Genomic DNA, 26959 nt, shown 5'->3' with positions numbered 1-26959 from the left:
CAATTATAAAATTTCTTTTATAATATTCTTGTACTATACCTAAATTTAAAACAATATGTCAAAATAATTTGTTGTAAGCTGTATACCTTTTGTAGATTTTGCATAAGGTGTGAAACAACTTCATAAAATGGAAGAATTACTTGGTTTTTCTGATCAAATATATTTCAACAATAAAAGAATAAATTCGTTAATATTTCACAAGAAGAAGAGTACGCTCATTTCTCGTTCGAGAAAGAGTACATGAACTCTTAAACAAAACCCAGGAGTGAAATGTCGCTTTTTTGTCAGAAATTTTAATAAATTATATGTTGAATGAAATAAGTATAGTAAATAAGTATAGTATAAGTATACTATATTTCGCAGCTCATTTGGGAAAAATTTCGTTTTGTTTTCAAAATTTATTGAATTAAATTGATGATTATATCGTTTCTGAAAGACTATTCTGTGGTAATTGAACATGATATTAGTAACAATACAGGATTCTAAAATCTAATAAGTTGGAACTAGTTTCAAAAAGCAAATTCCTTTTCTGAAGTATAAAACATTCAAAATTACAATTTTCTTCCCATAACTTGCAATAATATTTCCATACAGATTTGTAAAAGTGTCGAATGCAGCGTATGGTAAATGGTAAATGGTAAATAACGATAACGTCCAATGCTTAGAAGACAATGATTTCCTTAGAATATGTTTTCTCACTTTTACTGCCGTTCCAAGCAAAAGTGTCCCATGTGGCTTTTGGGTCATTTTCACTTTTTTTGCTGGAAACGGTCCCTTTTAGTGTTAACTTTCGAATAAAAACACAAACAAGAATACTTTGTTCTGAACTTATACGAAATTTTCATAAAGGTGGTTTTCTCTATATTGATGTTCCTATGCAAGAATGTCACTAAAGAGAATTCTATGAAGAATGTAAATTTTTTCAAAAATTTTTCTCAAGATGAGTTTCAACTGTTGGATATAATGTTATCCACCGAAAGGAATACTAAAATACTCGGCGGGGGAGGAGCAAGCAGCCTTTTGTGATTTATTAGAACTTTATTTTATTTATTATATATTTAGAACTAAACTTTTCAGCATGCACTATATACTAGATCGATACTCAACTATACCTTTTTATTCACAAAGAGGATCGCATTTCTCGAATAACGTTTAAACTTTATTTTGTGGGAAAAATGAAAATTATACGAGCTTTTAAAATTATAGAAGTATAGCCGTGTGAAAGTTTTTCGTAGAATTATTATCTGTATGCGTTCTGATTCTACGCAAAAGTATCACACAAAAAAATTTTGGCTCTAATTTTCCGTTTGCAGTAGGAAATGTATTTTTTTTTTGGCAGAAAACATTATAAAATGATTAACTTGATTAACTGTTCCCTACGAAGAAAAAAATGTCGGTAAATTTTTAGTTTGAGAGAAAAATTTTAAGCTGAAATTTCAATCGCGTTTTTCTCGCATGCACGATTTGATTTTCCACATGGGACAATTTTGCTTGGCACGGCATTTTAGTTATCCTGTGATTTAGCTTCACAATACTTGTAAATTGAATGGTGACGAATAGTATCATCAGTTCAAACATATTTACGAATCATAGAAAGCCCCCCAAAACATTTTTTTTGTTTCGATTATAGTCGTTTTACCATCTTTATGGCATTCGCGACTTTTTCAACGTTGCAGTTGGCGGATTGTTATTAAAAAACTATCCGGTACAACTGTGTTCGATGTTTACTCTTGGGCTCGAACTCGCGGACATCGGCTCAGGAGATAACAGACTTGCCAACTGAGCTATATCACAAGCCCCTTAAAAAAATGTAGTTTTTAATAAAAAGGAAAAAGCAAATAATGTTCCTGTTTAATAATAAATATTCGCGAAATAATTCAAGATAGAAAAATTGAAACAAAGATTTTGTGATGTATTGTTTAATAAAAATTGTGTTATATTTTTGTTTTCACATGAATTCGTTTTATTTTTCCTTTTTCAGTTGTGTTTTTGTCAAAAATTTGTTGCTATAAAATATGTATAACATAAAGCTCTGTTAACTATTAATAAATATCACTTTGAGTGCGGCCCGCCGAAAAGTTTTCAATTGCAAATTGACCCGTTGCTTCAAAAGGTTGCTCATCCCTGATTTAACACATTGCGGATCAATTACTAGAGTTGTCACTGTCGAAAGTGTAGTACACATGGATAACACACAGCATATCTGACTGAAACTTTCTACTACAAAATTTAATACACCATTTTAGGTAACTCTAAGATATTAATATTGACTTTGCTTTAGTAGTTTCTGAGATATACAATGCCGATTTTTTTTTGTTTCACGACCGAGACTTTGCGGTCCTCAATGTGTTATTCGCAAATTGAAACTTGCAGTTTAAAATGGGATTTAAACACAACACATTTCTGAAGAAATCGGAAGAGCCATCATCCTCATAAAAAATCAAATACTCAATCAGATACAGAGTTTTGCGTAGTGATTAATAATTTTTGAATTTCAGAAATCAAGTTTTCGAAACTTTTAAAAAATATATATTAAATATTTATCAACTGGATTCAAAACTCATGTTCATTTCATATAGATTTTTTTTTTAAAGAATTCAAAGGTAGAATTGGTTTTCTGAGACTAAATATTTAATAAGGAATTAGAATTTTTCTATTCAATTCAGAATTTGTATGGTTGAAATTGCTGGGCGTTTCATTTATCAGAATTGATGTTTTAATTGTAGTTGAAATATTCCAGTATAGAGTAATACACCTCTTCTTCTGGTCTTGGACCCTCATGGAGAGGGGGGTTCCTAAGGCCATGATCTGAATAATAATTTAAATTAACTAATATTAAAAAAAATTAAACAACATAATGCTACGGCCAAGCATTACTATGTAATGTAAACAAAATTTTTGCTTCATTACTGTATAGGCGTTAAGTTTTTTTACGAAAGTCTGCAGCAGCTTTTTTCGATAAGTTAATCTTTGACACGTGAAAATAAACCCAAACTATCTACGTTAGCGTGCCTTACAACTGCTCTATTTCAACTTCAAGATAATGATTTTCAACATGACTCAGGCTATTATCGCATCAACTGACGAAAACCATTTCCCTATCTGGGTACGAACAAAATCCGTGAAACACGCATTGATCTGCCAATATTCCCACCGAAGAAAGTTTTCATTGAATGCCCATTCGTGATACGTAGCTATTTTTCTACCCAAAAAAATCGTTCATGTTGTCGGCACGTAAGTCTCAAAAATATTACTCTCATTAAAGCCGGCTCCATAACGAGACAATAATGTTCACATCAATATCCGAAAAAGTTTTCAAGAAAAATTACAGTGCAGATTTTTCGATGGGTTTTATGCAACAACAGTCCCTAAATCACATTAGCGTGTGCGCACCGCGAGATAAGAAAGTTTTAATTACGGAATCGTGAATCGTGGGCCCATATGAATACGTGGATTAGTGAATGATCATCACATGTAAATTGCACCAGCAGCCGTTAACAGCCAATACACAATCCGCACTTTTCCACACTCACTCTCTGAATTTATAAATCGGTGGGGTTGGTGAAACTTTTTCTTTCACCTTCGGTTTAATGTTTTATCACTTTTGCGTCCGTTTTGGGCTTTTTTAGATTTCCTTCTTTTGGTATCCAAGATATGGCTAAAAGTTTACCTTCTCGACAAGAGAAAGAGATCGTACAGGGTTCAGAGACCTCATCTCGAAACACAAATCATTTCGGGGCCCCGGAGCTGAGGGTCACGTGCTCCGGCCACTTTCGATATGTGACAACGGGGCTGGACAAATTTAATGGGATAATTAGCGGCCCCAAAAGTTGCCCAAAAGCTACAAGGCTAGATTCCGGAAGTTTTCCAATATTGGAACCATAAAAATTTCGAAATCAGACACCATCATCGAGACGATTCAGGAGAAATGTTGACCACCCTGATGAAATTGGTTTTTATTGTTCAAAAAGGTTGGTGATGTTTATGATGATAACGAATAATAAAGTTGAACTACCGGGAAATATTAGGTGTTTAGGTTCGGATATTAGGTGATAATTAAAAAATCGTTAAGTAATTGTCGGGATCAGATAAATGAGAAGAAATGAGAAAAAAATACACTGCAGTCTTTAGATCAAAGATAACTTATAGTTTATAAGTTTAAGAATTTTAAATAAAAAAAATCATTCAAACCCCTTATAGTACAAAAGGGAACATTTTGTGTACGCAAACATATATTTTCATAAATTGACGTCTGAAAAATTTAAACAAAAAGTCATTCACAACCATCACTGGCCGCATGGTTATGGCCAGTCCAAGTTGAAAATTTCTCTTCACCGGTCATGGTACTGTTTTTTTCGGTCAAACAGCGCGCATGAAAGAGCTGGTTGCGCAACTGCAGCGCACCGGCACGCGATTGTGGCGTAAGCTTTGTGCTTTCTTCGATCTCATCATAGGCCGTTTTCTTTGCGTCCCGTGGCCTTTGTTGTTCCCATTTCGCTAGTTAGTCCATGCCAGTGTGATACAACAAATCTGCGCTAATCACACTTGCTTGCTGGCATGCTTACGGTGTGGTCAGTTGGTGGAAACTTCGGGAAGTATGTAGGAAGTTTCCTGCTGCTTTCGGTGGGGATTATTACGGGCTCTTTGAGGTTATTCTCTTGCTCACGCTTAAAGAAATTCGAAGCTAAGCTACCTACTAAAGCTAAATGTGCCTAGCCAGTGCGAGACGAAAAATGGTTACTCCCGAACATAAAACATACATAGAGGTCGGTTATAATGGACAGTACAAAACGGTGCACTTTGTAGACTGTATGTTTCTGATAAAGTTTTTGGCGAAGCTCCAACTAAATCATAACTGACAGGCACGTCCGAAGAAAAGTTATTATTAGTTTTTGCTTTTGAAAAATGAAACGTCCGTTTTCATGATTCACGGATATCCATCATTGAATTTATCTTAAATTTATTGAACCCGATTTGAAAGCTTTTCATCGTTGAATTTATCTTCAACTTATTGGACCCGATAGCGTTCAATATTTTAAGAGTTAGCTGTTTTTATCATTTGCAGTTTGTTGAAATCGGTTAAAAATAAAAACATTAAGACAGGACCGCCTGTCTTTACATTTTTAAGATTAAAATTCCGATTCATAAATATAAGCTAAATAATTGTTGATATCACTTAATACCTGCTTCTCTTTTTTAAACGAAATTCAAAACCTTGAACTCTCAACAAAGAAAAGACTCATGAAAACGAAAGACTTCAACGCTAACTTTTTTAAGCGATAAACAACTTTAACTTGAAAAATGGCCAGAGATGGAATCATACTTACTTACTTACTTACTTAATGATCCCGCGACGATCCTCTTGTGCATAGGGCCGTAGTAAAAGACCTCCACTGTTGACGATCCGGAGCCAGCGTCTTCACCTGGTCCCAGTCAAGATTCTCGTCGACAGTTCGGATTTCAGCGGCTAGGCTCGCCGCCACGAGTTTCTGGGTCTACCTATTCTTCGATGTCCTTCTGGATTCCAATCTAGCGCCTCTCTGCAAATCTCGTTTTCATCTTTCCGCAGCGTGTGCCCAATCCATCTCCACTTACGTTCCCGAATCTCGATTTCTAGCGCCCTTTGATGACACCGGCGATGTTGTCCCTCATTCGAGATCCAGTTGCCAGGCCACCAAGCACGGATGATATTCCGCAGACAGCGGTTTACAAATACTTGCAGTTTTCGCGTCGTCACCGCATATGTGCACCAAGTTTCGCACCCGTACAGCAAGTTGAGTTGAAGATTCGGATTTTTGTTTGTAGAGAGATCTGGCGTGACCGCCAGATGTTTCGGAGACTCGCAAGCGCAAATCGGGCCTTTCTGATCCGGGTCTCGATATCCTTCCTGGTACCACCATCAGGCGTTATCTGGCTACCAAGATACTGGAAGCACTCCACTTTCTCAACTTGTTGCCCAGCGACCATGAAACTGGACGGATTTCCTGTGTTGATCTCCATCGACTTGCTCTTTCCGACATTGATTTTGAGACCTGCTGCCTTGGAACTTTCGGCGAGGTCATCGAGTTTGCTCTGCATGTCTTTTTGTGTTTGGGTGAGCAAAACAATATCGTCAGCCAGGTCAAGGTCGTTCAGTTGCTCCATTGTTGAAGGATTCTACGGCAATCCTCGGTTCGGTGTACAGTCGATCGGATAGAATCATATAGTATTTGATGTTTGTTTATTTTCATCAACAGATCACATATATGTAGATCCAAATGATTGGTTCAAAATTAAAGACGAACTACACGGAATTTACCCTACACTATACTTAAAGCACTAAGGATTCTTCTTCGGAATAATTCCCTCGAAACGTCAAAATCAAAATGATCGCAGAAACGATTAAACGTCCTCAGTGCACCAATGAGCGCTGTATTAACTCCGTAGTTATTCTGTCGAAGAGGAGCAAAGAGCTGTAGATCACGATTCCTCAAGCCTCGAGATCATTCGCTGAGTTGAAGTGCTTCTAGCAGTGCGGAGCAGTCGGTTCTCGACGAAAGCAGATCGCCGACAATAGAGGCCCGTGTTGCGGTCCGGCGGGCCTGCAGCGTGTCGATGTCGATAAGGCGGCAGCGGCTTTCGTTGCTGGGTAGTCGGAACGGGTCTTGCCAGTTCAGGTTCCGGAGAGCGAAGCGCAAAAAACACCTCTGGATGGCCTTGATAAGCTCCGAGCCATTTTGGTAGTAGGGTATGGTGCCCCTGCATATTCGAGGGAAGATCGATCCAAGCTACCGTAAAGACTCCTGAGACAATATCCTTAAAGTCTTTTGTCATGCGGAATAAAAGATCCAAGCATCTAGAAGCTTTATCGACGATGTAGTTTGTGTAGACCTTAAAATCCAACCGTTTGTCCATCGATCACACCAAGGTCTTTCACATGCTCAACTCGTGCAACTGCCTCATGTCCAAGAAAATAATCAGCCGATAGCGGGAGCCGCTTACGTGAAAACGAAATTACCGTGCATTTGTTGCGATTCAAGGGATGGCAATTGACATCACACCAGGCGGCGAATATGTTAAACTGGCTCTTCAAAACGTTGACATCTTCTCGGCTGTTGATGGGTTGAAACAATTTTAAGTCGTCGGCATACGCCAGTTTTGGTCCATCGCGAAGCAGCAGCACGTCGTTGAAGTAGATCAGGAATATTATGGGTCCTAGGTGGCACCCTTGTGGTACTCCAGAAGAGGCAGGGAATTGATTGGAAAATGATTCACCTGATCGTACAATAAGTTTCCGTCCTACCAGGTAGCTATGGAACCATTCCAGTAAAGAGCCGCAAATGCCGATACGATCTAGTTTGGCTATGGCTAATATGTGGTTTACCTTGTCGAAAGCTGCGGTCAGGTCGGTGTAGATTACGTCGGTTTGAGATCCTCTGGCAAAGCTGTCTTGCACGGACGATTTAAACGTCAACAAGTTTATTATCGCAGAGCGCTTAGGCATGAGTCCATGTTGTTCGTTAGAGAAATAAAATTTGCAATACGAGAAAAATGGATCTAATACAACCAGCTCAAACAGTTTGGCGATCGCACACCGCGTACCGCGATAATTGTTAACATTCTTCCTGTTACTTTTTTTGTTGACCGGAAACATGTAAGCCTGTTTCCAAATGGAAGGGTACGTGGATTCCATTAGCGATGCTTGGAAGATTCGTTTTATAGGAGTCAGCATATGTGATATAGTATATCGTTTAAGGAAAGTCGCTGGAATGCCATCCGGACCTGCAGAAACACTGGATTTCAGCTTAGCAGTTGCCTTCAAGATGGTATCGTCATCGATTACGATGTGATGAAAGGAAGTACTCTGATTCAACTGGTCCATGGATATTGAACCAGAATCAAAAGTACTACGGAATTTATCAGCGAAGAGGTTACAAATATCAAATCCGAGGTTGCCGACTTGTATTCCTAAAACATGTAGGACGGTAAGCCCGATTCTTTCCGTTGATCCTTAATGTACTGCCAAAACGATTTGGATCTAGTTTTAAAACCACGCTGAATCCGGATAAGGTAGCCCTGGTAAGAATGCGTGCATACTTTTCATTTGTCGCAACTCTTGCGTGACCCAGGGAATACGTGGGTCAGTGGCTGCTGAGCGTTTTGGTACGTGACGATCGATGATGTAGTTGATGATATGGGAGGGGGATGGGAACTTCATAGCAGAGGCGTTTGGAACGGAAGATTCGAGTTCAGAATTCCAGTCGATGGCGTCAAGCGTTTGTGAAATAGCAGCGAAAGCAGCCGTGCCTGGTGATAAGGAACAAGCTTAACCAGAGGCGCAGGAGCTAGTTCAATCGTAGCCAATTGGAATCCGTCGTTAAAAAAACAAAGATCGAGCAAACGACCATTCTCATTCTCGACGCTGTTAATTTGTCGGAGAGTTGCTGTGCTGAGTGAGTCGAGGATCAAACTGGAGGGCGTAGTAAATGAAAATCTCGCTGGATCAGCAAACAAAAAACCGCACTGGGAGAAACACTATTTAAGTCCGGGCAGGTTGAAGTCGCCAATAATAAGAATGTCGTCCTCGGGAACAGTAAGGGAACACAACCAAGATAGGCCGCGGAAAAACGACTATGCGAAGGTCGTGCTTTTGGCACGATCAGGAGGTAGGTATAAAACCCCGACGAAGAGCTTTCGAGTACCCCGATCGATACGGATCCACACTAATTCCTGATCGTTCCATGATTCGTCGTCGATAGGAGTGGCTGAAAGACCGGATCGGATGGCAATCAGAACTCCCTCGTCGGTGGATTTAGTACTGTTGTGAGGACCTCGGTCCCGCCGGAACACTGTGTAGTCGGAGCTTAAAACCTGACTAGTAAGGGTTTTGTCGTTCAGTCAGGTTTCGGTTAAAGCCACAATATCGTAGCTGGAGCATGAGGTGGCTAGCAGATAATCGTTGACGCAGGAGTTGATACCGCCGACATTTTGGTAGTAGATATTTAGTTGATCTCGTGACCTAACAGACACACCGGATCGTCGTTCACTGGAACAGAAAAATCCATCACGAAGAGGAAGGTCGACGAATGTTGAATACTTGTCTGTCAGTGCAAGCTGGAGAACCTCATCGTCGCAATCGAACTCAGGGCCGGGACGACTAATGCCACTGGCTGGAATCAGCGCGACTAAGTCGAAGGGCTCCGAGGTCCGTAAAGCCTGGCTCGTTGCGTCCCGGTGAATAAGCGAGGAATTGAGGATGCTCATGAAAGGCCGGATGATGTAGGTCGGCGTGGCTGGAATCGGAAATTTCGTCACGCAATGGAAAAGTTCCAACACGAAAAATGTACTTGCCTGGTGAAAATCTATTCGATTCTAAATTGTAAAAAAAATAGTTTTTATATGTGATAACAAAATTTTATATTTTTCATTGATGCTAAGAATATATGTACTAAAATTATTATATTGCTGACATTTGATCTATAATCTTCAACAAGGATCGAAATCTTCTACTCATTATCCGAACCAATATCTTCTCATGAGGGCTTTGAATGGATGTTCGAATATTGTTTGTATTCAATGATTGTCTTCTAAGATCACTCAAAATCCGCTCCAAAAGAAAAATCTAAGCAATCCCAACAATTATTTTTCATTATTTGTGAATTCATGTGTATTTAATTTATGAATACAGTAATTTTTGTAATTTTTGTCATGGTTGTCATTTTTGTAATTTTTGTCATTTTTGTCATTTTTGTCATTCTTATCATTTTTATCATTTTTATCATTTTTATCATTTTTATCATTTTTGTCATTTTCGTCATTTTTGTAATTTTTGTAATTTTTGTAATTTATGTCATTTTAGTCATTTTAGTCATTTTTGTCATTTTTGTCATTTTTGTCATTTTTGTCATTTTTGTCATTTTTGTCATTTTTGTCATTTCTGTCATTTCTGTCATTTCTGTCATTTTTGTCATTTCTGTCATTTATGTCATTTTTGTCATTTTTGTCGTTTTTGTCATTTTTGTCATTTTTGTCATTTTTGTCATTTTTGTCATTTTTGTCATTTTTGTCATTTCTGTCATTTTTGTCATTTTTGTCTTTTTTGTCATTTTTGTCATTTTTGTCATTTTTGTCATTTTTGTCATTTTTGTCATTTTTGTCATTTTTGTCATTTTTGCCATTTTTGCCATTTTTGTCATTTTTGTCATTTTTGTCATTTTTGTCATTTTTGTCATTTTTGTCATTTTTGTCATTTTTGTCATTTTTGTCATTTTTGTCATTTTTGTCATTTTTGTCATTTTTGTCATTTTTGTCATTTTTGTCATTTTTGTCATTTTTGTCATTTTTGTCATTTTTGTCATTTTTGTCATTTTTGTCATTTTTGTCATTTTTGTCATTTTTGTCATTTTTGTCATTTTTGTCATTTTTGTCATTTTTGTCATTTTTGTCATTTTTGTCATTTTTGTCATTTTTGTCATTTTTGTCATTTTTGTCATTTTTGTCAATTTTGTCATTTTTGTCATTTTTGTCATTTTTGTCATTTTTGTCATTTTTGTCATTTTTGTCATTTTTGTCATTTTTGTCATTTTTGTCATTTTTGTCATTTTTGTCATTTTTGTCATTTTTGTCATTTTTGTCATTTTTGTCATTTTTGTCATTTTTGTCATTTTTGTCATTTTTGTCATTTTTGTCATTTTTGTCATTTTTGTCATTTTTGTCATTTTTGTCATTTTTGTCATTTTTGTCATTTTTGTCATTTTTGTCATTTTTGTCATTTTTGTCATTTTTGTCATTTTTGTCATTTTTGTCATTTTTGTCATTTTGGTCATTTTTGTCATTTTTGTCATTTTTGTCATTTTTGTCATTTTTGTCATTTTTGTCATTTTTGTCATTTTTGTCATTTTTGTCATTTTTGTCATTTTTGTCATTTTTGTCATTTTTGTCATTTTTGTCATTTTTGTCATTTTTGTCATTTTTGTCATTTTTGTCATTTTTGTCATTTTTGTCATTTTTGTCATTTTTGTCATTTTTGTCATTTTTGTCATTTTTGTCATTTTTGTCATTTTTGTCATTTTTGTCATTTTTGTCATTTTTGTCATTTTTGTCATTTTTGTCATTTTTGTCATTTTTGTCATTTTTGTCATTTTTGTCATTTTTGGCATTTTTGTGATTTTTGTCATTTTTATCATTTTTTTTTTGTTTTGATTTTATCGGATTTTGACGGTTTAATATGTTTTCGTATGAAAATTCAGCGTTTCAAACAATTAGGCTCTTGAAATTTTCAATTGATTTCATTACCGGAATAAGTCGTGAGTAGTTCGTTTGAGATAGCAAGGGGCCGTCCACATACCACGTGGACAACTTAGGGGGGGGGAGGGGGGTATGGAAATGTCCACGCTTGTCCACGGAGAGGGGGGTAGGGGTTTTGGTCATGTCCACGTGGACATACTTACTTTCAAAATATTTTCTAAAGGTGAATAAATATTATGATGTTTAAATCAATATCTTAAAATTGCAAAGCTTTCCAGTTTAAGTTTGAACAATAAGTAGCTACAAGTGATAAATATGATAAATTAGAAATTTAAAATTTTTAAAATTATTTTATATCAGGGAATTATGATTTTGTTTTTTCAAAATCAGCCATGTCAATAACAAAAGACAAAAAGTGGTGTTTTTTAACTGTCAAATTAAAGGTATTTAAAAAAAAGTGTCTCAAATCTGTCCACGTGGACATCCGGGGAGGGGGGGTAGGGGTTTGCCAAATGTCCACGCTTGTCCACGGAGGGGGAGGGGGGTGTCAAAAATCTCATTTTTCTGTCCACGTGGTATCTGAACGGCCCCCAAGACGAAAAACTTTAAGAGTTTGACGTTTGTTATTGGATAACTCATATATTTAAGAAAACAAAAGACTTCAACGCCATTTTAAAAGCGACTTTCGATTTACTTACTAACTTACATTTTTAAGCATACACAGATCATTATCAAAATATGACTAGTAGTAAAAACGGACAATATCCATAAGTCACTCGTATTATTTCTGAGACCTATCGAGATTTTTTGAACGCGATGAACTAGAAGACGCAAGAATTTCCAAGTCGTTTTGAAAGAACTTTAAGATAAACACGACTCTCTTATGAGGAGACCAAATCAGAAATTTCACGCACAGTTTATGGCTGAGAATTCAGAAGATAGGCTGAAATATAATTCTGCGTTTCGGTTTACATCGAAATTGTATACAGTGTTCTGGAAACATATTCATCGATAACGGAAACATTTTTGCTCTTAAAAAAATCACAAATTACAATCATATTCCAGTAGGTACTAGCTCCGATGCCATTCAAAAAACTTAAAATTGATAAAAAAATATCAATAATATACTATAAAGTCTGCTTCATTTAATATTGGAACACAAACAATTGCGTGTAGTTCAGTCATTTATTAACGAATTCATATTTTGTTTTTCATACAAATGTAGCATTTTCTTTACTCTTTCATAAAAAAAAATTAAAAAAATTATTCATTGCTGTTTCGAAGAAATTCTCGTACTTTTCCCGTAATACGGCACATTAGGCGGCGCACACCCTTTTCGTCCACCGTTTTGGCGATTTGATTCCACCAGTTCTTCATTTGAGTCATGTTCCTAACAAGTTTTCCCTTTGCCTTAAGCCTCCGCTTCGTGATTGCCCAGTATTTCTCTATCGGCCGGAACTGGGGGCAGTTTGGGGGGTTGAGGTCCTTCGGTATTACGCTGACCCCGTTCGTTGCGTACCATTCCATAACCGTTTTGCTGTAATGGCAGCTTGCGAGGTCCGGCCAAAACATTACTGGACGGTCGTGGGCACGAATAAACGGCAGAATCCGTTTCTGTAGGCACTCTTTTTTGTAGACTTCTGATGTCATTGTCTTGTCAGTGAGAAAGACTTTGGTTTTCTGTCCACAACTGCATATCCCCTGCCAAATCATGTACTTGCGGGCGAATTTATCCGCAAACACGAACTTAAATTTTGCAGGTACATCCCCCCGAGCCGTCGCCAAATAAAATTTTTGACCTGGGATTTGCCCGAAGTCCGCCTTCACGTAGGTCTCATCGTCCATCAGAATACATCCGTCGAACTTGGTCAGCACTGGTCGTACAGCTTTCGAGCACGGATTCTGGCCACATTGTTCTGCTTCAGCGTCCGATTTGGCTGTTTGCTGGCTCGGAATGACCTTATTCCTTCCCGGAGACGAATTCGTCGCACCGTACTGTGAGCGGCCTGGAACTTATTGGCCAAATCGCGGTCTGAAAGATTGGGATTCCTCTTGACGGCCTTGATGACTTTCCCACGCAGTTTCCGGTCGACAGTTCCACTCCGACGCTTCGAATGCGGCTTCCGAGCCGTCGTCAATGTTTCCTTGTACTGCTTGATAACACGCCATACGGTATTTCTGGGCATTTTAAGCTGTTTAGCTAGCTTCGATGCCGACAACAATGGATTTTCAAGAAAACTGTGCACAATTTGATCTCTCCGTTCGGCTTCCATGACGGTTGTTTACAAAATGCTATCGTTTGGTGTTATGACATAAATACATGGTGAAAGGTAATGAATTTCCCGACACGTGGGTGATAAAAGTTTCCAAATCCGTCCACTAGGAGCGCCACAATGAGCAAAAGAATTTGTTCCAATATTAAATGAAGCAGACTTTATATGTATGAAAAACACTATCGGTAGGTCCCTTACTCTAATCATGCTTACCGGAATTTTTGAAAAAAAAAATTTTTGGAAGCAATACGAAGACTTTTGGTAATATGGCTACCTACAATCAATTAAAAATACTCTCTTGAATTTTATGAAAATTTGCGCGAAAATTTAATTGAATTGAAAATGTGCACTGATTGTCGTAAAACTTTGGTGCGCCTCATCCTAAATAAGGCAAATCGTGCTCGCACCGTGCTCTAGAAATCAGTTGTTGGCTTATCCCACCTCATCTCTTCACTTTTGTTATGGTTGCAAATTTTTATCTATCCGGGCCACTATACACTGACTGACCAATACATAAATCTGCATCGTTCCCATTATTGTTGTATTCCATATGTTCTGCTTCACTACGTTTACATCGTTTTTCATAACTTACTTACGTTTGCTGTTGCTCATCCTTCTGCTTGTGCTGGGAAACACCTACAGTGTGCTTCAAATTGATTGCATCCAAATCAGATTCACTCGAAAAAAAAGTTTTTCAGATTTTTACATTTTCACCCATATCTACTTGTCATTCTTTTATAAGAAACTTATAAGATTAAAAAAAAATTAAAATCAATATTCGATCCAAAACTGTACCGCATGAAAGTGTTCATTTTAAAGGTTGGCCTCAACAAAACGTCTTAATAGCCTAATTTCGGGACGGGGTTTTCGTGTTGTTGTTTCGGGTCGGCACCAAAACATGAAGAAGCGTCTGCTGAAGGCCAAACTCGCCGGTTTGTTCCGTTAGCGCGTAACTACACTATCTACTGGAACCCCGTTTTTCAGGCCTTAAAGAGCGCTTTTAGCATTTCTGTTTTTACTCCAATTTCTTCAGGTTTATCTACGATTGTAAAATGAGTTATTTACTTTAACTGAAACCTGCTGAACGTTTAGTTTATCTAAATCGTCTAAAATTCAAATACCCATCTGATAATTTCATTTTTATTTTCTTTCTTTTCAGATCGGGAGTTGAAATCAGCCAGTCGTCGAGTAGGATTTCGACTGGCAACGAGTTCTGGAATCGTCGATCTCGAAAACCGGAAGCCCCCTAGAAAGGTGTCTAAAGCTCAGCCGAGAAAGGGCCGTGTGATTTTTTTCTTAAACGTAGTAAAATTTTGCGTGTGACACTTCTGCTCCCCCGAAGCCATCCTCAGCGCCACCTCCAAACTCCTGCTCCTCGAAAATCCTAGCCTCGTTTTTGCGTTGATTCCTTTTTCTCCACAGGATATCTAGTAAATAAATAAATCTCCAAGGGCAAACCAACAACAACAAAAAACCACCCATGTACATACACCGGGCGAAGAAGTGATACGAAATCAGTGCAATAATTTCCGTACGATACTCCTACTCCTCCTACACTTTTTCCCTCTAGGTTTCACAATAGTTTTTAACTAGACAATCCACCATGGGCAGAGAATCGCGATCTCTGGTCGCGACCTTCGTGCTAATCTTCACAGTATTAAAGGTGAGTACAATCAATTTATCATTCCTTTTTCTTATTGGATAACCAAGAAAAAACTTCAAAAAGTACAATTTTAACAATTTGTGAATTTTGAAGAAAAAAATTTCCTTTGTTTAATCTATTGGAGATTACAAACATCAACGACTAAATCTAAAAACTTTCCATGTAAATGTTGAACTTTTATTTGAGCCTTTGCTTGATGAACCAAAACGGAGTTCGAATGTTGCAAGCAAATGGACATAAATAACAACAATTATAGGGACATAAACATGCAATCCAAAACAAACAAAGCAATAAAATTGATTCACTTTGGAGTGTTCAGATTCAATTTCTAGAAAAATAAAGCTTATGTTTTCCTAACAATAAATCAAGATGTATCAACCATAGATGTATATATTAATATTTCAAATATAGACAACTTAAAGCCCTCTGCATAAATTACAAATTCAATGAACTTTTTTTTGGTCGGAGATAATAACTTCATCAATACTAAGGAAAGATGTGGAAAACAAGTTTTGCGACGTAAAAATTGCCCAAATAGTAAAAAAAAATTATCATTTTTTTAGAGGAAGTAATAAAATATTCCAAAAATATCGAAATCAACAAAAAAAATGACAAAAATGACAAAAATGTTAAAAATGTTGAAGATGACAAAAATGTCAGAAAAATCAAAATAATGACAAAAGTGGAAAAAGTGGAAAAAATGACAAAAATTACAAAAATGACAAAAATGACAATACTGAAATATGTGGCAAAAATTACAAAAATGACGCAAATGAAAAAATTATGAAAATGACAAAAATGACGAAAACGACAAAAATGACGTAAATTATCAAAAATGACGAAAATGACAAAAATGACAAACATGACAAAAATGACAAAATTGACAAAAATGACAAAAATGACAAAAATGACAAAACTGGCAAAAATGACAAAAATGACAACAATGGCAAAAATGAAAAAAATGACCGAAACTACAAAAATATCAAAAATAACAAATATGACCAAAATGACAAAAAAAGAAAAAAGAGACAAAATGACAAAAATGGCAAAAATGACAAAAATTATAAAAAGACAAAAATCACATTAATGACAAAAAGGACAAAATTGACAAAAACGACAAAAATTTCAAAAAAATTGACAAAAATAACAAAAATTACAAAAATGACAAAAAAGATAAAAATGACAAAAATGACAAAACTGGCAAAAATGGCAAAAATGACCACAAAGACAAAAATGACCGAAATGACAAAAATTACAAAAATTACAAAAATATCAAAAATAACAAATATAAAAAAATGACAAAAAGAAAAAACAGACAAAATGACCAAAAATCCTAAAATGACAAAAATCATAAAATGACAAAAATCACATTAATGACAAAAAGGACAGAATTGACAAAAATGACAAAAATAAAAAAAATTGACAAAAATGACCAAAAAGACAAAAATTACAAAAATGACAAAAAATGAAAAAAAATGACAAAAATAACAAAAATGACAAAACTAACATGAAAAAAATGACAAAAATGACATAAATGAAAAACTGGCAAAAATGACAAAAATGACCGAAATTACAAAAACATCAAAAATAACAAATATGACAAAAATAACAAAAATGACAAAAATGACAAAAATGACAAAAAAGACAACAATGGCAACAATGACAAAAGTGGCAAAAGTGGTAAAACTGACAAAAATGACAAATTGATAAAAATGACAAAAATGACAAAAATAACAAAAATTACAAAAATACCGAAAATACCAAAAATTACAAAAATAACAAAAATGACAAAACTTACAAAAATTACAAAAGTGAAAAAAATGACAAAATTGACAAAATTGACAAAAATGACAAAAATGACAAAAATGACAAAAATAACAAAAATGACAAAAATGACAAAAATGACAAAAATGAAAAAAATGACAAAACTGACAAAAATGACAAAAATGACAAAAATGACAAAAATGACATAAATAACAAAAGTGACAAAAGTGACAAAAATGACAAAAATGACAAAATTGACAAATATAACAAAATTGACAAAAATGACATAAATGACAAAAATGACAAAACTGGCAAAAACGACAAAAATGACAACAATGACAAAAATGAAAAAAATGACCGAAACTACAAAAATATCAAAAATAACAAATATGACCAAAATGACAAAATAAGAAAAAAGAGACAAAATGACAAAAATCCTAAAATGACAAAAATCATAAAATGACAAAAATCACATTAATGACAAAAAGGACAAAATTGACAAAAACGACATAAATTTCAAAAAAATTGACAAAAATAACAAAAATTACAAAAATGACAAAAATGACAAAAATGATAAAAATGACAAAAATGACAAAACTGGCAAAAATGGCAAAAATGACAACAAAAACAAAAATTACCGAAATGACAAAAATATCAAAAATTACAAAAATATCAAAAATAACAAATATGACAAAAATGACAAAAAAAGAAAAACCAAATGACAAAAAATCATAAAATGACAAAAATCATAAAATGACAAAAATCACATTAATGACAAAAATGACAAAAAGGACAGAACTGACAAAAATAACAAAAAAAATTGACAAAAATTACAAAAATTACAAAAAATGACAAAAATGAAAAAAATGACAAAAATAACAAAAATGACAAACATGACAAAAATGACAAAACTGACATGAAAAAAATTACAAAATTGACAAAAATGACATAAATGACAAAACTGGCAAAAATGACAAAAATGACCGAAATTACAGAAACATCAAAAATAACAAATATGACAAAAATAACAAAAATGACAAAAAAGACAACAATGGCAACAATGACAAAAGTGGCAAAAGTGGTAAAACTGACAAAAATGACAAATTGATAAAAATGACAAAAATTACAAAAATTACAAAAATTTCAAAAATAACAAAAATGACAAAAATTGACAAAATTGACAAAAATTACAAAAATGACAAAAATTACAAAAATGACAAAAATGACAAAAATGACAAAAATGACAAAAATGACAAAAATAACAAAAGTGACAAAAGTGACGAAAATGACAAAAATGACAAAATTGACAAATATAACAAAAATGACAAAAATGAAAAGAAAGACAAAAATGACAAAAATGACCAAAATTACAAAAATGACAAAACTGACAAAAAATGACAAAAATGAAAAAAATGATAAAATGACAAAATTGACAAAAAAATGACAAAAACGATAAAAACGGCAAAAATTACAAAAACGACAAAAAGATAAAAATGACAAAAATGACAATAATGAGAAAAATGACAAAAATACAAAAATGACATAAATGTCAAAAATGACAAAAATGACAAAAACGACAAAAATCATTTAAAAAAAAGACAAAAATGACTTAAACGAAAGAAAGTTTGAAAAATGACAAAAGTTGAGAAAAATAACAAAAATGTCAAAAATGACAAAAATGACAAAATTGACAAAAATGAGAAAATCAACAAAAACGACAAAAATGACAAAAACGACAAAAGTTGACAAAAAGAAAAAAGTAACAACAATGTCAATAATGACAAAAATGATAAAAATGACAAAAATGACAAAAATGACAAAAATGACAGAAATGACAAAAATGACAAAAATGACAAAAATGACAAAAATGACAAAAATTAAAAATGACAAAATGACAAAAATGACCAGAATGATAAAAATGACAAAAAATGACAAAAATGACAAAAATAACAAAAATGAAAAAAAAATTAACAAAAATGACAAAAATGACAAAAATGACAAAAGTGACAAAATTGAAAAAAATGACAAAAATTACAAAAATGACATAAATGTCCAAAATTACAGAAGTGACGAAAATGGCAAAAATGACAAGAATCACAAAAATTATAAAAATGCAAAATTTACAAAATTATTAGAAATGACAACAATAGCAATATAGCAATAATGATAAAAAATGATAAAAATTACCAAAAAATGATAAAAGTCACAGAAATTACAAAACTTTAGAAATATAATAAATTGAAAATATAAAAATTAATGAAAAAATTATTTATAAAAATGATAAAAATCATCAAATGATATAACGTCAATTATAACAATAATGACTAAAATGTTTAAACGACAAAAATGACCATAACGAAAAAGAATGCAACAATGGCGACTATGACAAAAATGGAAAGAAAAATACAAAAATGACAGAAGTTACGAAAATGACAAAACTGAAAAATCTAAAAAATTGACAAATATGATTAAAATCACAAAATTGACGATATCAGTAAATAAACAAAAATGAAAAAAATGGCAAACTGATAAAAATGATGGAAACAAAAATTGATAGAAAAATAAAAAGTTACAAAATTGACAAAAATGACAAAATCAATAATAATGTCCAAAATATTAAAATAAAATAAAAATAAAAAAAAGTACAAAAATTACATTTATTTAAAAAAAATTAAAAAACTTTAAAAAAGACAAATATCACAAAAACTATAAAAAAGAAACAATTACCAAAACAACAAAAAGCCAAAAAAAATATAGAATTGACAAATCATACAAAAGTGAAAAATACGAAAAACATGCCACAAATGGCAACAATGACAAGAATGCCAAAACTAACATATCTGACAGAAATGACAAAATTGACAAAATCAGCCAATAAACAAAAATAACAAAAAAAAAAACAAAATTGACAAAAATCACAAATGACAAAAAATCACAAAATGACAAAAAATCCCAAAATGACAAAAGAGCAAAAATGAAAGAAATGACAATAAGGACAAAAATAACACAAATGACAAAAAACAATTTGACGATAATGCCAAAATGATAAGAATGACAAAAAATACAAAATTTACAAAAATTCAAAACTGACAAAAAAGGCAAACAACCAAAATGATACAAATTACAAAAAAAATCAAAAATGACCGAAAAGGCCAGAGTGACAAAATTGATATAAATTACATGCATGACAAGAATTATATAAATAACAAAAACGGCAAAAATGATAAAAACGACTTTAATATCTTAAACAATAAAAATGAGTTTAAAAAAGAAAAAATGATAAAGATGGCTAAATGGCTAGTGATATAGCTTATTTGGTAAAGCAGTTGCCTCTTGAGCCGATGTCCATGAGTTTGAGCCCAAGAGTAAACATCGAACACAGTTGCACAGCATAGGTTTTCAATAACTGTTCCCCAACTGTATCGTTGATACAAAGTCGCATACAGATGTTAAAACGACTATAATCGAAGCAAAAAATATTTCGTAATAAAAAAAATAACGACAACCAACAAAAATTTAAATATAGCTTAGCTTAGCTTGGTTGACTACTCATATCCACCTTAAATCATTGAACTCGAAATGCTCCATTAACTTTTGCATAGTCACATGTATTCTATTGTAATTGATTCATATTTTTTTTCATAGGGATTGTAGGTATTTGAATATTTATATTTTTAATATTTTTTTCAATCTGTGCATTTCGAATTCCATGATCGCTGGCGTGGCTAAGCGGAACGAATTCTGCATCGCCAATGGTTGCTACTCCGTGATTAATCGAGGCCATCAATTTTGTACAAAGTCCAAAAGAATGGTGCTTGGGATTAGCACTACATTCTCAATGTACAAAACTCATGCTCTCCTATTGTATAAATGATTAATAACTGCGCCGGCCACTTCCTAGTAGTCAATGAGGATAAAGGAAGGAATGTTAGTATGATACTCTTTAGGTTCAACTAGCAACCTCTCGGTCCTGCATACTCCAAAAATAAATTTGAAATAGTCAGAATTAGAGATAAGTCAGTATTACCAGCTATGGAAACCGTCTGTACGTCTGCGAATCTATATTCAAGTATCAAAGGATGGGGTTGTGTTAGTAGAAGAAAGGTAGAGATCAGGATCCATTTTGGTAAATGGTGCGATCATGTTTTTCCTACACCTCCTATGCTCCTAGATATTTCCTAAGGAAATTCCTTATTTATGAGGCAACTGATTAAAGTCTAATAATGATACCTCGAGTGAAGTGTGAAAGAAAAAAATATTATTATCCACATTTCTTCCTAGACAAACTAGCTATTTTTCCTTATCTCGATCCCTGTTTAAGCAAAGAATTTGCAAAACAGCGTTTATGGAAGAAGATTGAAATTAAATTGAATTAATAATATTTCCATTTTTTAAAAGGCAGACACAAATTTTCCAGACTATTTATATTATCATTGCCGTTTTGAAAACTCTTTTATTCTTTGTTTTCCTTCGCCTCATATACTTTAGAAATCCTGCAATTTAAGCTTCAATGTATGAACAGAACGAAGTAATGTTTTGAATAATGATAATTATGAATAGATGACTACATAGTTTGTAGCTAATTATATTCCTAGGGAATTTGTCTTCGCTTCGGTTTCAAAGCATATGTAAATGCATATAAAATTATTTATAAATATTTTTGAACTTATTGCTTAAACAAGATTCAGATAAAAATTTATTAGTAATATTACAGTTATATATGATTAGTTGTATTTATTTTTATATTTTATCAAATATTGATCGAAACGTCCGATTCGATTCGAAAGCATTAGATTGAACTAGAAGGTTTTTGAATCCTAAAAGATCACTATATTCATCATCTGAAGCAATCGTCTCGAGATATGTTTTTCTTGAGTTCTTATTCTGTGGTATTTCATATAGTTTTATACAGGTTATGGAACAAACTGGTTTATTTGAGAAATATTTTCTCTGCGTCTTTAACCAAATTTTAACATAGCCTCAATTGGTTAAAATTCAATTTTATTTAAATATTTACCTAAATAAATGGCCGAATTGTTTTGTTAGAAAATAAACTAAAACTACCCCAAAAACTACTCTTATCCTGTTACACTTGAAATGGACAGCTGATTTTTACAGTCTCCTAATTCATCCAATACTCGATACAAGCTTCATGAAACGCCTGAATGATGACACAAAATGTGCAAGTATCTGTTTCTCGCAAGTACTACGTACCAACTTCAGCGTAATTTTCACATCACAATTGCATCAAAATTATATAAAAAAAAATCATCAGTAGGTGTCCCGGGAAGCATCAAAGAATTGAATTTACTAAGTTTAATCATTTTCAAGAGACAATATTTACGTTCACAATGAATATCACTAGGCAAATGCCTTCTCCCTGAAATTTTATTTAAATACAAAGTCTAGTTCATTTGAGAACCTTATAGATGGCTTGGAATTTTCTGCAATTGATCTAAATAAGCGAGGGTAAACTTCCAGTACTAAGAATAAATCTTAAGAAATCAATGTTTCATCAAAACATGCATCGCGATAAATAAAAAAAAAAATAATAATAAAAAAAATTGAAGAGGAATTTCAACACCTGAATCATCTCAGAAAATTAAATTTAAAGTATTTGAACAAGACTTGAATAATATATAGCAGTGCGAATTGAACCTCGAGAACCGGCATAAAGCTGTTTCTTGTAATATTCAAATCCTCGCTATACTACTTTCTAGACATGAGCACTCCGTAAACGCCTGAATGACGGCTATTTCTTGCGCCTACCAATTAGGATATACTTAGAAAACAAATTGACGTGGTAAAGCAGATTGTATTTCAAGAGATGAAACACATAATCTTTAAATAGAATTTGAATGCTCTAAATGTCGATCCAAAAGATAAAAACACAAAAAATCAATTACAAATAACCCAAACACTAATCAAAACTTTAAAAAGATCCTTAAAAATTATATTAAATGCAGACAACCAACAAAAATTTAAATATAACTAAAAAATTATAAAAAAGACACCAAATTTTCAAAAATTAGAAAAACGACAACAATGCCTAAAGTGATGAATTTTTTTTTCAAAAACGTGTTAATAAATCATTTTGCAAAAATTTTGATGTTCGTAGCTTTATTATTTCGATGAATTACTTTAATTAGCAGGGTACTAAATTGTTTGTTTAAAATAATTTGCTCTTTATTTGGATCCATTCAGGCCCCTCCTATTTAAACTTACGGGGTCCCAACGAGATTCATCATTGTGTATTATTTTCTTGCCTCAGCTGTTTCACACAAACCTCGGCATGGTGATGATTACGTAAAGAGCGCATAACGTCATTTCTTTCTCCCGACGACGTGGTTGGCTTATGAAAGTTGCCGGCGGAGAAAATTACATTTTTATGCTAATTCGTGAGAAAAGTGTTGTAAAACCGTGCTCTATCACGGAGTATCACACACTAATCGAAAAGGCATAAAATTTTAACAACATTGAACGCCGAGGCGTTCATCGACCCTTGAAATATCAACTATGTTTGAATAATACAAAACAAAACCGGGCGGCGCGGCTGCAGTTGTAAATCGCGTGCAAGCGCAAAATAATAATAAAAATTTAAACAAAACAAAACGGGCTCGTGCTCAGCTGCCAAGAAATAGGTATCCGAAGGCAGTCAGCAACCTACCAACTCTTAATATTTCAACCGCCTGAGTGGGTTAAGATCTTTGCGTGATCGCGGATCTTTCCGACTCTGCGACTGCGAATGTCTCGACTCTCCCAGTGAGAGAGAAAGGTGGAAAACTTTCACTTGTGTTTACCTGCATTAGGTATTAATAGGCCCAGAGACCAACAGACCGACCGATGGCTTTGGCCGAGAGACATCAAGCCGACAGGGCCGAAAGTGTTTGCTTAGTCTTCAACTTGAGACCGGAGAAGTGATGGAGTTTGTATTTCCAACTTCCACTTTGCCACTCAATGAATCCGGTCTCGGTAACTATTTGGCTGGCGTTCCATAACCTGCTGATCTTGTTGTGTTAAGCAGTTATAGTAGGGACAATCTGGTTTGTGATCCCCCTTCCCCCTTTTGGTATTTCTGCGTTTAGCGCCTTAATGTGGAGTACGAGTAGGGGTCCTGCGCCTGAATGTGGCCTCTGCTGGTCAGCTGCCCCCGTCGAGAGGCTCGTTTCATCCACCGAACAACTCTCAATGGCATCAATGACTTCATAACAACAAAACCAACATGTGCCGGCGCAGCGGTAGGAATTTGACAAAGTGGCGATTTCATTTGGAAAAGTGATCTCTCGCCTGATGGGCATCCCGATTCGATGTTTGTGCCGGCGCTTCTTCTTTACCAGCAAGTATTCAAGTGCTCACATCTGGGAAATTTGCCGCAACAGGTGTGTTTGTTTTCAGCTTTGATGGCGTTTTGACGACACTGGCAGTATGTGTGGAATGCTCTCTGTACATTCAAATTTTCAAATATTTGCAACAATTCAAGCGTTATTTTAACGGAATCGTGAGAAACTTAGAATGCAATATTTATTGAACACCATCTGGAATGTAAACCTGAGTAATAGACTCAAATAGATAGAGAAGCTATAAAAAGTGAGACATTTTTCCTAAATGAGAAAGACGCCTGATTAGGTAGGGACATTTATTTTTAAATGTGTTATAAAGAATGAATATATCAGAGTGACACGTAACACGAGGCCCCTTGCAAAAATTGGGCCAGATCGGACCAAGGTAAGTGATTACACTACGAGTTTGCATGGAATTTTAAGAAATTTTGTTCGACAAAAACATGAAACACCAATTTTCCATCGAAAGCTTTTTAAGGATAATCTCTTAAGCTTGGCAGATTTCCCGGTTCATCCAGGTTTGCCCGAATATTGAATTAAAAATTTGGGAGAAGTCCGGTCCGACCCGGTTTCCTCGCCTTCCCTGCGTTTCACCCGGACTATTGCACTTTATCCGTCAAAATCAAACTGAGTCAAAGGGTTTTGTAAAAAACAAAATATTTATGGGAACAATTTTTAAGCAAGTTTTATAAAAAAAAAACAAAGAAAGGTTTTTTGGCAGTCTAAACACAATTTTTTAAGTTTTTTTCTTAATTTTTGTAGAGAAATTTCTAAGTTTTAACCGCATTTGCCCGGATTATTCTTCTTCTTCTTCGTCTTCTCACATCAAAATGGCCAGAACTTGTATGCATCCTGGAAAATAAAAAACTTGCGTTCCTTATTTTTCTTTTCAACATAGTATCTGATACATAGAACATGCATTGCAGATACTACAACGGCCAGGCCAATCATGTGATGAAAAACGCGAAAGATACGGGAACAAGGGAGGAATGAAGCGTGGAGTTCTCTGCCAAACGCTTCATAAGATTTCATATATCATATGATTTTATAGGGTTATGTTGTTTGTGATTTCCTTTATATGTAGAATATAAATAAGCAAAAAAAAAACAGAACGGGCTCACCAAATCAAAGGGAAACGATGATTACGGATGATTCAGGACGCAGTCATAGCTTCAACTGCGGTAAAAGTTTCTGGGAACGTAGCTTGACTGGATCAGGTTATGTTGTGGAAACGGCCGGCTTCGCTTCTTCGGAGGAACCGAGGCTAAATAGTAGAGCTTCTTTTGGGTTGGCCACTGGTCAGATCCATTTCTTGAACTTTAACCACCACAAGCTTCTATCTTAAAATATTTCACAAATATCACAAATTTCAAATAAATTCCTGTCAAAAAAACTTGACCGTTTTCTTTGCCCACAGCCTACCAAGTCTCAACCGAATTTGGAAAAATTTTTGGACCAAATTTTGAAATCAAATGCCCGGATTTTATCAGGTTTTTATATAAAATAGCTCGGATACGTGTGAAAAAGTTCTGGCAACCATAAAATAACTGTTAATGAGACGTCAAAATGTTCGACCGCCCCGACCAGAAAACAGGGCTGCATATTATTCTGGAAATGTAAGGTCATTTTTTAACCTTAATAACTTTTTTATTCTTGTTTTAATCAAAATGTGGTCTTCGAATAAATTGTTGCGCTCCCGTGAAATTTAACGATAGCTTTTGGATCACAGAAACTGTGTATAATATGAAATGGTTTGATTGGTTCTTGCGACGAGTTTTAATCTTATATGGAAATCACTACTAGAAAAATAATTTTAGAAGACTAAGCGTGCCTCTATTTTGGTGCAGGGAAAGGGGACTGAATATAAACCCTTACAAAACTACTGCTTTCACTATGAGACGAAAAAATACACTAAAACGTCTAACATTAGATAAGGAAGTGTTAAACCTCGAATGACAAGTGAAATACTTAAGCATAATACTAGACTCAAAACTATTATGGAACCCGCTGATAGAGCATGTAATAGCTATTATAAGACCCAAAATCTCTTATGCCTCCTTAGTATGGTGGACCAAAACTATGCAAATTACGGCCCAGAAAAACTAGCGAAGCTCCAAAGACTAGCAACACGCTAGCTATAACTGGCGCAAAGCGAAGCACACCGAATTAGGCTCTAAATGCACTACTAAATATTCTGCCTCTACATCAATTCATCGAGTTAGAGGTGGAACGTAGTGCCTTGAGACTTTCCAAACACAAAACTCTCTATGAAGGAGATCCTACAGAACACCTCAAAATCCTAGAGAAATTTAAATTAAACTCATTTATTGTGAAAAATGATTACTAGATGGAGCCCATTTTCAACCTAGACATACCATCAATGATAGGGACGTGTGGGAGTCAGGTGAACCTGCGGTTCCTTCCAGATCGATCCTATTTTTCACTGATGGGTCAAAAATGGATAATAGAACTCGGGCAGGGGTTTTCGGACCAAGACTCAGGATCTCAATTTCACTTTAGCCTGTTTGAAAAGGGGAGCTCTAAGTACCTTCACATGTTACTCCAACTAATATGGGAGTGTATAGTTGCACTAAGAAACCTGGCCATAAGGAACAGAGTATCTTTATTCTGAGTACCAGGCCACCGCGATATCCTAGGGAACGAAGAAGCAGACCAACTAGCTAGGGAAGGAT

At 34.5% G+C, this 26959-nt stretch overlaps 1 protein-coding gene across 11 annotated transcripts in view; it reads left to right on the top strand.

Moving 5' to 3' along the window:
• LOC129754402 (uncharacterized) overlaps window positions 1-26959 on the top strand; it is a 66919-nt gene that overhangs the window by 5736 nt on the left and 34224 nt on the right. For 6 of the 11 annotated variants that reach the window (XR_008739020.1, XM_055750458.1, XM_055750462.1 and 3 more), the window contains exon 2: window positions 14659-15162. Coding sequence is in view for 10 of the 11 variants with exons in the window: in XM_055750458.1 (XP_055606433.1) it covers window positions 15103-15162 (60 nt within the window). In the remaining variant the exon portion in view is untranslated. The remainder of the gene's footprint in view (window positions 1-14658; window positions 15163-26959) is intronic. The other 5 variants (XM_055750456.1, XM_055750455.1, XM_055750457.1 and 2 more) reach the window with 5 other exon arrangements.

Source organism: Uranotaenia lowii, chromosome 3 (genome assembly GCF_029784155.1).
Source record: "Uranotaenia lowii strain MFRU-FL chromosome 3, ASM2978415v1, whole genome shotgun sequence".
Taxonomy (NCBI): Eukaryota; Metazoa; Arthropoda; class Insecta; order Diptera; family Culicidae; genus Uranotaenia; species Uranotaenia lowii.
Note: the sequence above shows the minus strand (reverse complement) of the source record. Positions and strands in the feature narration are given on the sequence as shown.